This window comes from Zeugodacus cucurbitae, chromosome 5 (assembly GCF_028554725.1).
Source record: "Zeugodacus cucurbitae isolate PBARC_wt_2022May chromosome 5, idZeuCucr1.2, whole genome shotgun sequence".
Taxonomy (NCBI): domain Eukaryota; kingdom Metazoa; phylum Arthropoda; class Insecta; order Diptera; family Tephritidae; genus Zeugodacus; species Zeugodacus cucurbitae.
Genome location: NC_071670.1, coordinates 18467461 through 18480000, shown reverse-complemented (window position 1 = coordinate 18480000; position 12540 = coordinate 18467461). Strand labels below are relative to the sequence as shown.

The 12540-nt window shown below is 35.8% G+C and overlaps 1 protein-coding gene across 6 annotated transcripts in view; it reads left to right on the top strand.

Annotated features, from left to right (window-relative positions):
• LOC105218954 (serine-rich adhesin for platelets) overlaps positions 1–8843 on the top strand; it is a 75139-nt gene extending 66296 nt beyond the window's left edge. For 5 of the 6 annotated variants that reach the window (XM_054230557.1, XM_011194846.3, XM_054230556.1 and 2 more), the window contains 7 exons: positions 1–1261; positions 1325–1963; positions 2028–2154; positions 2582–2821; positions 2914–3323; positions 3536–3702; positions 3884–8843. The exon at positions 1–1261 is cut by the window's left edge and continues 1882 nt beyond it. In XM_054230557.1, coding sequence (XP_054086532.1) covers positions 1–1261; positions 1325–1963; positions 2028–2154; positions 2582–2821; positions 2914–3323; positions 3536–3702; positions 3884–6698 — 5659 coding nt within the window. In that variant the 3' untranslated portion in view covers positions 6699–8843. The remainder of the gene's footprint in view (positions 1262–1324; positions 1964–2027; positions 2155–2581; positions 2822–2913; positions 3324–3535; positions 3703–3883) is intronic. The other variant, XM_054230558.1, reaches the window with a different exon arrangement.
• Positions 8844–12540: the final 3697 nt, after the last annotated feature.

The following is a 12540-nucleotide window of genomic DNA, read 5'->3' as shown; positions in this document are numbered from 1 at the left end:
TGAAATTAGTGTTAAACAGTTCTATAAGAAACCAAAATTCTTGGAAAATAATTTGGGAATCGAAGAAGATCCCAAATTAGGTGAAATTGTGCAGAAAGTGAGTACAGAAAAGGAAAAGGAACAAACCGTAGTCGAAGACAAGGAGGATGTAATGCATTCTGTTGAAAGTGAGGAAATATTGCTATCATCCATGGGTAAAATAGCTTCTGATGAGAGTGATGCAATATCGGTTGAAAGCGATGAAATGAAAGAGGGTGACCTACATGTTGAAGACATTACCAATGATAAGAAAAATGCATTCAATGATGATGCTAATAGTTTGAGTACGGAAATTTTGTCGCCGCTAATAATCGAGGAGGATGGTGATGCTGAAGTTTTAGATGAAGAGGTTGAAATAAAGGAATCTGCAAACAGTGAAATAAATGAAAGTATAATTAATTCTGTTGAAAAAGACGTCAAAAAATCTACAAACGAAATAGATGCTGAAGATGACGTCACAATGGAAGAGAGCGAGACCATATCCATGGATAACAATGCTTCAGTTCAAGAAGATATAATGGAAGTTTTGCACGTTGATGAAGATATGGAAAATGACACTGAAAATTTGGAAAATAAAACCGGTTTAAGTGTCTTAGATGAAAATGTTAAAGAAGTGAATGAAAAGACTAAAACTGCATGTGATAGTATACAAGCCAAGCTTAAAATTGAAAATGAAAATAAAACCTTAACAAAAAATGAAGTCATCGAGGATGAAAATGATATAAAAATAAAATGCTTAATTGAAGATGAAAGTGTTGATCCAAAATTTCCAGAAGACAAGCTTATCACAATGGATGTTGAAGGTGATGAATGTATAGATCTGGCAGAAGCTATGGATGAAGTTAATTCAGATGAAGAAGATGAGACAAAATTATGTATTGATATGCAGGAATCAAAGAGTCCAACTGCTGATATGGAGATTATTGAAAATATAGAGGACGATGAGGTTGTCGCCAAAATTGATGCAGAACTGAAGAAGTACGATGATTTAGAGAAGATTAAGATTCATGAAAAAGTTGCAAACGCCGATTTGGTTATCGCTGATAAAGATAACGTTTTAAAAGTTATCAAATTGTCCGAACCCTTAGTTGCCATTAAATCGGGTTGGACACTCAAAGACGTATTGGAAAATGTTAAAAAAACTGAAATTTCTGAAAAAATTGACACAGCACCGATTGCAGAGGTGACTACACTAGTAGCTGCAGACAATTTGGAAATTAAGGTATGTAAATATTATTTCTTTATTAATTTTTCAACTCATTTGCTATTTGTTTGCTATTTTTAGGAAACTAATAACTCTGAAGCTGCAGATAAAGTCACACCAGTTTCTTCGACAAACAATTCGCCTACCAAGCAAACAGCTGATCATAAAGAGGACGATGCTACATCCGTCAAATCAGGTCAGTCCACTGATGGCGGCTCCTGGGTGACACTTGAATTGGAGCACGATGAAGAAACCTTACGTCAGAAAGAACAACATTTGCAGAATTTAGGGCTCTTAACACACGAAGCCGCCGAAAAGCGTCGCCAAGAATTTATACAAAGTTCTGCCGCTGCTGAAGCTACACGTGCACAACAACAACACTCGAGCGGTAATGGCAGTAAACGCAATGGCAAGTCAGCGAATGCGGCGTTGACGCATGAATACACTGGCACGCTAAAGACCGTTATTAAAATAAACCGTAATACAAGTGGTGGAAGTCATACATCGACCACGGGCGGTAGTAATGGACGCAAGAGTAATGGTAATGGCACAGCATTGGCTGGCAGTTCTACATCGAAGGATGCGTCGAATGGCACTGTGCGTAGACAATCACTAAAGATTACATTCCAAAAGGGACGTGGACGTGGTCAAGGCAATACTGATCGTGCCGCTGATCAGCACAGCAATGGAGAGGACGCCTACTATACTATACAAAATGAGGTACAATTTGAGAAAAAATTTTTGTTTGTGAAGTTGACAGATTTTAAATCTTTTCTATTTCCAGAACGAAGGTGGGCAAAAAGCTGGCAACGCCGGTCCTACGGCGGACCATTCAAATGTTCAAACGCATGGTAGAAAATCATACAATCGATCTAACACTACTAGTCATTCTACAAATACCGCTACCATTGGTGTGTGTTTATAAATTAACCCAAATGCAAAACGCTTTTGCCGTAGCTCAAATTAATCAAACCTACTTTTGTTCGTAATTTTTTCCTATTATTATAAATATTAACCAGTCTTTATTATGATAATGTAAAAGTAGCAATATCCTTCTTGCTTTCAAAACTATGCACATACTTACGAGCAGAACTTAATATTTATATTTGAATGGTGTATGTACATCTTTTTTCATTTTCAATAATATTACTTATGTTTATTATCTACAGTATTTTATTTATGCTTATTTCAAATCTACACTTGCTTAAGTAATTTGTATATTTTTATTTCCATATAACTTGAGCTTGGTTTGCAATTGCTTGTTATATTTATTTCAATTAACTTAACTAAAGTGCATACATTTACATATTATCTTTAACAAATATTATAATTAAATAGATTCGTCACATTCGGAGGGTTATGACATAGCGCATCACAATACCATTGCAAGCGCTTCACATAAAAAGGACGAAAAAGAAGAAATACTCATACCAGAAAAAGCATCATCATTCAAATTTCATCCAGGTCGACTTTGTGATGACCAGTGCTTCTACTGTAGCGGTAAATTTGGTCTATATGATACACCCTGCCATGTGGGCCAAATCAAATCAGCTGAGCGGCAGCAGAAGATACTTGCAAGTAAGTTCAAGTTTAAGCTAAAACAGAAATAATATCACTAAAGTATATTTTTATAATTTTCACCTTTGAACCTTATTTCATTACCAAAACAGATGAAGAGAAACTAACAGTGGATAGTTGTTTGTGTGATGCTTGCTTCCGTCATGTGGACAGACGTGCAAATGTTCCCTCCTACAAGAAACGCATGTCTGTAACGGGACAAGTTGATAACGCTGCCACCTCAGCCGGCGCTGATGGAATCGACAATGCAACATTGGATGCCGAAGATGATCTCAGATCTCATAAATGTTTAATGCCAGATTGTACCAACCCAACGGCACACTCTCTGCGCCGTAAATGCATACGGAAGAGTGTGAAAAAGTTCTTACTAAACTTTGATATGCCCACCGGTTCGACTTGTGTATGGCTCTGTCAGGCGCATTACGATACTGTCATACAATGTTCGGGATGTGTATTGTGTAAACGACGTTTGGGCAAAAATCATATGTATCACATAACGTCGGTAAGCTCTAACTTCTATTATAATAAAAAAATCGGTCAAAATTTAGAAAAAGTGCGAAATTAAGTTAAGGATATTCTTTGGTATAATTCGAATAACCGTGCTAAAAATCAGTGATATTGAAATTTGGCATAGTTTTGACATATTTCTAAGCAATTTATTATTCAAAACATTATATTCGATCATACTATTTATTGTTACTTATTTATTTTTAGGACACTGATCGTCTGGAAAAAGCTCTTTCCGAGATGGGCATTCCAGTACAATTGGGCATTGGCACGGCTGTCTGCAAACTATGCCGTTATTTTGCAAATTTGTTAATGAAACCGCCAGATAGCACCAAATCACAAAAGGCAGAATTTGTCAAAAATTATCGTAAACGGTAAGTAACAATATTATCAGAAAGTAGCTCAAAGTTTAATAATTGATGATGCAAATAGCAATTTATATTTTTACAGTAACTGTGTAACTGTGGTTAAAATTAAATTGCTTAGTTAACATAACCTCAAATATTCGTGTACATTCATAAAGTTAATACAATTACTTACATTTCATGCTTTTAGGCTTCTACAATTTCACAATATTCACGACGGCAGTAACGATGCTTCAGAGGCGGATGATGAAGACGCTAATATCACCAATATAATGAGTGAGGCTGATAAATCTACCATGAGTAACAATAAAACGCCTCAAAAAGCGGATAAGACCGACACGTCCATAGTGCTTGAGGAGACCCCGGTCAAGAATTTACCCTCACCCGCTGATTCTAATGGTTCTTCAATTGAATGCTTGGGTGAGGCAATGCCTATGGAAATCAGTACCAGTGAGAATAACGACACTGCAAAGACACAACAAAAGCATATACTGCATGCGAGCGATATGCTCACCGACTACGATCCACCAACTACATTATCGACCGATTCCAATTCTTCTAGCGCACCAATGTCACCAACAAACAGCTGCGCTTCCGGAAAACAGCAAATGTCAAAGCTCAAGGCCATTTTGCAGAGCAGCAGTGGTAGCGCTAATGCCGGAAAAACAGCGTCGACGTCAGCAAACGCCGGTGCTGCAAGTGATATATCGAATGTATTGCGTGCAAATCCCAACATTTCCATGCGTGAACTCTTTCCCGGCGAAGAGGATCTCGGTCTGCATTTCAAAGTGCCTTTCGGCAGCAGCGCAAGTCAGCGCACGCCAGAAGGCTGGACACGTGTACAAACGTTTTTACAATACGATGAGGCAACACGACGTTTGTGGGAGGAGCTACAAAAGCCCTACGGCAATCAAAGTTCTTTCCTACGCCATCTCATACTCTTGGAGAAGTACTATCGCAATGGCGATCTGGTGCTTTCGCCAAACGCTTCTTCCAATGCTAGTGTTTACACACAGACGGTGCGCCAGCGACTCTCCTCGTACGATCAGGGGCACTGTGGTGGATTGTTAAGCGCTAAACCCAGCCCGTCCACCAGCAAGCGTAGCAGCACCGACATTCCCACTGTAGAAATCAATGAAGACGATGATGAACCGCAGCGTGTTGGTTCGAATGAAAGTAAAGGCCAAAAGTTGGATGTGGAGACTCCCAATGCAATGCGTGCTAAACGCGCACGCAGTGATTCTGTAGACAAACTAACTAAACAGTTAAACTCCAATGCTGTGACAATAACGGCGCGTTCGAAACCTCAGTCCCAATCAAGTGGTGATCCTTCGCCACAGAAGTCACTGCTGAAGGAGAAATCGAATGACAACAGTGCAATGCCCTCGACCACCTTAACTGTTTTGAGTGGCAACAGCGCCAGCGGTGCGGTCAGTGGTGGCAGCAACAGCGTTGCTAGCAGTAATACGTCCGGCAATAGTCGCAGTATTTTGAAAACAAATCTGCTTGGCATTAATAAAGCTGTTGAAATTTTGCCAATATCAGCGTCAAGCAACGCTCCCAGCACTAATGCAACAACGAGCGCTGGCAAAGCGCATGGCAGCACTGAAACTAAACAGCAAAAGATACTCGATTTAGCAAATAAGCTTTTGGACAATCGCAACGAGGCGGAGAAAACGAAAAACAGTGCGGGTGCTTCTTTATTAACATCACCGCCCGAATTAGTAAGTTTACAAAGGCGCTCTGTCGGTGCTGCCGCTGGCAGCAGTGGCTCAACAAGCGCCACTAGTACCGTGACAGCGCCCCCCACAAGTATTGCAAGTGTGTCTTCACTCACTGCCAGTCTTATCAATAACAAGCGTACTCCGGCTACTGCAAAGCCTGGCGCCGGTACTGCAAGTGAAAGTGGCGCGGCGTCGCATCGCCCGCCACCACCTAACGTGGTTATACTGCCCGATACGTTGACAGTCCGCGAGCGTCAACAGCGCAGCTGGCGCCCGACGCTTATGCCTGTAGAGGAGAATTTGCATTTAATCGACAAGGGTGGTCCGCTGTACCAGACTGCGGACGGTCGACGGCTGCCGGCGCTGGTGCAAGTACTTTCCGGTGGCAAACCGTTCCTCATCTCCATATTCGATTACAACCGTATGTGCATTTTGAGGCGTGAGAAATTGTTACGCGATCAGATGTTAAAGACTGGCAAGAATCCGCACGATGTCAAGCAACAGCATCAACAGCAACAGCAGCAGCAACAACACCAACAACAACATCAGCAACAACATCAGCAACCAACGAAAGTAGCAACGGCACCGAATCTGCAAGTGACAAACTTTAACAAACATGCCGCCAAACAACAACAACAACATCATTTACAACAACAACATCAGCAGCAACAGCAAGCGGCACAGCAACAATTGATGCAACTACAAATGATGCAATTGCAGAAACAACATGCGCTAAAAGCTCCCGGCCGCTATCCAACAATCGCTCCCAAACCCACCGCCACCGCTACACACAACGGTGGTAACGGCGCACCAACTTCACACGCAGCTGTCACCAACGTTAGCGTACCGAATTCAAATGCCAGCGTTTTCTCCTCACCCATAATGCCCCTGCTGACCAATGCCTTCTCAAATCCGAATTCAAATCCACTAGCAGTTGCTGCTGCTGCCGCCGCTGCCACAGCCAAGCTCAATAACAATGCCTGGATTTGGAATTTCCCGGAATCAACGCATATGCTGAACGGCGGCAATATGGTGGGTGCACAAGCTGCAGCCAAATTGCCGCAATTATTACACAAGGGCCCACAAATTGGCGGTGGTGTTGGCAACGTCACAGCAACTATGACATCCAAACAACAACAACAACAACAGCAGCAACAACACCAAATGCTGATTGACAACACATTGATGTCGAAAATACCGAAAACCCTCACTGTTATACCACAACACAAACTAATGGGCAACAGCGGCAACGCGACGGCCAACATGAGCCACAAAGAGTGATGACAACTTAATTGTTACGCGAGTGTGAAGGGCAGAAGAGAGCGACGGCAACGTCGTCTATACGGCGCTTGGTTGAGTAGTTGAACGTTGCAGTGACAGGCGACAATCGCGTAAGTTAGCATTAAACAGTTCAACTTGCAGCTAAAAAGTTGCTAACGGTCATACAGGGGTGCGAATAAGAAAGAAATACCGTATTTTTGCGGTTCAAGCTAAGCGGTTATCTGCATTGTTAGCTGGCTGGTGTATCTTTTTAAAAGTGAGTTGCATTAAATATCCGTGGTCATATCTAGCAGTTGAAAAAAGTGTATTTACAAAAAAATTTTAATGTTAGAGTGCTTAAATTAAATTTGACAAAAAATTTGCCTTAAAAACTTGGTCCAACCAGCAATATGTTGTTTAACGCTAAAACACCAACAACTACCACTTAAAATATCACGCATAATAACGGTTTCTGATTTATTGCAACACACTAATAAACAATAATTGACTGCTCTAACATGCAATTAAGATGCCAAATTGACAATCATCAATTATGAAATATTATGCCGATCTGCCAGTACACTATCTCAATTAAGCTTAGCTCCGAATTTTGTTCTATTATGTGTCTGATATGGCCAATAAATGTGCGTTGTTAGTAATTTGTTTGCTGAGAGTGTAAATATATAACAGAATTATTGTTAAACATACCGCATATGCAAGAAACTGTGTTGAAAATTGATAAACAATTGTTGAATATGTAGCGCTCAAACAATTGCACCCGTTCTACACAGTCACTAGCCTTACGTTTGTTTGCCAGCTAACACAATGTATTACGTTGTGTCAAATCTTGCGAAACTGCATATTAGACGATATTTTGCCGCAACAAATGCATGCGGCTATTTATCAGGGAGATTTTAACAATGTATAACAATTACATATTACATTAATCAACTAACTGTAATCTTATCGCCAATATGAAACCAAATTATTTACACGCCTAAACATAAGTACTATTTTGCGATATGAAACCATAAACCTACACACATGTATCATACAATTAAAACGTAATATTATCGTAGTGATAGAGCTATATTTATTAATAATATAAAAAAAAAACAATTCTAAAATAAGTACATTTAAAAATATATACATACAAATATATATATATTTTATTAGCGGCAAGTAAATGCAACCCTTTTAGGCAATAATTACAACAAAAAAAAAACAAAATTAATTCAGTAGTATGTAAAAGCAAAGCGTACATAACGCGCATGTAATGAAATCTAACCTCAAAATTGCCCTTACAGAATTATAACTTTAGACTAGTTAATAAATACAAAATACAAAACACAAAACTTTTATGAAAATGTTAAGGAAAACAGTGCCTAAAATACCGACAAAAATGCAAACGAAACAACAACAAAAAGAAGATGTAGAGTAGATGTAGTTGAAGCAAAAACATCACATGCAAAAATTCTGCAGGAATTAATGTTTAAATTTATTGTATCAAACAATAAAATTGATATTTATGTGCATAAACATTGAAAATGGTAGTAAGAAAATCACTTGAAGAGCAAGTGATAAACGTTGAATAAAGTAATGCCAATATGAAATGTAACTACGAGTTATTACAAAACATTCATTTATTGAAATTTGATTAATATTAATGAAAACAAAAGATTGTTGTTTATTATATACATACATACAAATATATAAAAATTATATACATACATATATGCGTAAACATTAAATTGAAAAATTTGCAAAAACAAGCACTCATAAATATATTTACATGAAAAATAATTACTGTTACGCAATGAAATGAAATGAATTTTACGGCAAATGAATTGCGAATTACATACACATCCATTTGCAAATATTATACTTTAATTGTATACTCTGTTTATTTGTTAATTAGTTTAAGCTAGACTACCACATACCTATTTACAATGCATATATGCACATCCATATATACATGTATGCATATATATGTATATATATATGCATATATGTGTGTGTGTGTGCAACTTAGTCGATAAGTTCCATATTAAATTATTTAATTTGACTTTGTTTAGTTTAATCATGTAATCTGCATATAATTACTCATACTTCAAATATTAAAAAAAATATATATATTTTAACAGCAGCATCAACTATTTACGTTTACTACAAGTAACGCTAACAATGTTAAGAAAACATAAACTTGTTACTGGTATGTAAAATACTTATAAGTTTCCTATAGCATTGTTTCTTTTTTGTCTGCTCATACATTTACTATTTATAATTACAGACATAAATACATATTTACATATGCACTATGTATGCATACGTATGCTGCGTGCTGTAATCACGTCAAGACGTTACGTATGCCGCAGTCTATTATGCAATTTCTTTATGCCCTTAGTATAGTAATAATTTTAATGAAATATCGTTTCCATGCTTTTACTTAAGTTTGAAAGGCAATCACATACATACATATATCCTGGAAATGTAATAAAATAATATCTAATATACATATATATGAACTCCTTATTTCTCCAAAAAAAATGATGGCATGTGTTTCATTTTCTTTGTTTTTGGTTAGCACAAGTTCAATCGAGAGCGTAAGTATTTTGAACTCGAAAAGCGTTCAGTAGATTCTAGAAAATTTCATTTTCTCAGCAATCAGCTGTATGTAACCCAAACTGTCAATATTATCTAAGAAATGTAATCGCTTCAATCGAGATGTCCATTCAATTCGTTCTGCTTCAACTACAACAAAATCGAAAAAGTGAGGAAAGAACCCTGTGTTGAATCGTCCTTTAGCATTTTTATAGCAAAGTTTCTCAAAACCTCTTACACCTTTCCAAAGAACTTTTATTGATGTTGAACTTGTATAAAAAGCTTTAATATTTTTATCTCAAAAAATCCAGTACAGTTCGTTAGAGAGATGCTTGCCAAGAACACTATCAAAACTCCCTTGGATTTCTACATGTACAGTACCTGGCCATCGAATTACGAACAATTACTAATTACAAAAAACTACGGTTACAATAATTGCCAGCCTATAACTATAAAATAGGCAAGCTTATTTGAATACTATACCGTTAATTATACAGTAGAAATATAGGCAAAGGATGCCACCCAGGTTGTAATTTTGTAACTTTCACCATAAATTAAAAACATTGTCAAAAAAATTCGTTCGTAATTCGATGGCCAGCAGCTGTATATGTATGTTTATATCATACGCAAAAGTTTAATATAAAATATTGAATATAAAAAATTAAATTATTAAACAATACAGTATTACACATGTACTCCATATAAAAAGTTACTCATACGCCCTGTATAACGGTAATATGATGGCGCACAAGTACAAGTGATTGTATTTTTGTTTTTAATTTTTAAATGATTAAATATTTATAAAATTTATTATAAAAAGGGTAATTATAAAGATGGTAAATTAAAATATTCAACTTATAGAATGACCTTTGCAAACTATAAATTTATTAACGCACGTGAAATGTTATGGTACATCAAATCAATTATGTATAAAATGCAATTGTAAAGCTGTTCCAGGGATGCTGGATTTTTCAAATTGTATGAGAGTCTTCTTAATTGAATTTCTGTAGTAGTTTATATTAGTTGCAATAAATGAGAGAGATTATTGAAAAAGAGAGAGAGAGTACTCTGCAGGGAGTTAAAATCATCAAAAAAATAGTTTCATACACGAAAAAGTAAACCATAATTTTTTTAATAAAAATAGAGCGGTATTATGGATATAGGGAAGTGATTGAAAAAAATAATCTAATGTATAAGTGAGTGATAATATGAGTTACCTAAACTTCAATAATACCTGAATAATCAATTGCTAAGCAAACCAATCGTTTAATAGAAGTTTGAATATAATTATTTTTTTTAGTATTCTTGAGACGATATGTGGGTTTCATATGTTGGAAACAAGGAATTTTTACAAATTTTTTTAAATATACAGTGGAACTGCTCTAACTCGAATCACCATAATCCACAAAAAAACTTCGAGTTAAATAGACTTCGAGTTATAGAAATTTTCAATAAAACATACATTTTTCAAAAAGCTGTAAAATATACATAGATATATACATAGTTTTAATTATATACTTCGCATAACGCTTTTTTAAATACGTGAAAACATGTATTCTGTAATTTTGTTTGTTGCACTTTGCTTTTGTTTGGCTCTTGAGAACTGTATCCCATGCTTTTGTTACATGATTTATGCAATCCTTAAGTGTAATATAATATTTTTTGTTCGCCTCCGTACGATATTGAGGGACTCTTTTAAAATTCTGCTTTGATAGTAAAATTTTAAATTTACTTATTATGCCCTGTTCGAAAAGTTCGATTTATGAAAGGAAATTTATATGAAAGTTGCCTTCTATTGCCACTTTAAGAGTTCGAGTTATAGAAATTCGAGTTATGGAAGTTCCACTGTATTTCTTTTAAACAAATCAGCATATCAAATATGCTTATTTAAACAAAAAAACCAAAAATATTTCGATAGCACATAGATAAATCGAGTTAATGAACGAAAGAAAAAAATTAAAAATTTAATTTTTTACTGAATTTTAAAGACAAAACTCACTTTTTTTTAAATTTCGCCCTATATTGGATCGGAAAAGTGATTGTTCTAAAAATAAAAATCGTCCATTAACTAGATAATGTTATTTCAACGATGTGTGCAAAATTTGAACAAAATCGCTTCATAACTTTTTGTGAAATCCTGTCCACTGACTTAAAAAATTGAGTTTTGAAATAAATGCGTATGTTTTCAATTGAATTTGACGTGGCGTGATGAGTGGAACTTCAAAAAGGCTTTTCTCTTAGAATTTTACTAGGACCGAGTTGACATTTTTTGGATAATATTTTAAACATATTGTGCTATTTAATAAAAAAAAATTTAAATTTTGAATTCACCGAAACACTGGAAAAACTATCGATGAACGTAATTCGGATATCTATATACTATCGTAAGATCAATCTACAAAATGTCTCATACAAAACTTTACAAAGCGAATGTTCGAATGGGGAACGACAAACTCGAATCGAATCCAAATTTAGAAATTTTATTTTCAATAGTACTAAATGATGCTATTTTTTTACACTATGCATTTAGTTTTCAAATCCTCTCTCTCGATGAATCAAACCAATGTCGTGAATATCTATAGCCTCTTAAGGTAGTTGAGAGAGAAGTGTTGCTATCTCCATCTCACATGGAAATATGTAAATGTTGACAGTCAGAGAATAGCGCAGAATAAACCTTTTTGTGAGAAAATATAAACGCTATCATATATTCTGTGTAGCATAAAAATTCACTGCTGAGAGTGTTTCACTTTTCCGCTACACAGTTCTCGGAGAGCTAAATTACCCACCAGGACTAAAAGGATTACGTGAGAGAGTGCATGTACCTTTCACACACCCTTCTTGAAAAATATAGAATGCATTATTTTTGGTTGTAATTTTAACTTTATTTATTTGGTTGATAAATTTGATTTGATATTCATGACATAAATATGTAAATGCGTAAATGTATAATTATCTGAAAAGAAAATTCCAAATTCTTCTCAAATACCTGCGTATGTTGCGTAAAGTTAAATATTTATAATAAAAATTGACAAAGAACAACATTTTAGCGCTTATTTCAGTCGAGAAATCTTGAAGGTATTTGTTTTTGTAATTAAAACACGTCGGTGCAACAGCAATTTATTAACAATATTTTGATCAGTGCCTCTATCTATTGTTCATTAAACTTTTGTTTTATCCGTACCACCGCTGTTGTGGAAACCAGAGATAATAGAATTTAGCTCTTTGAGTGTGAGCGAAATACTGATCTTATTTTCTTTCGATG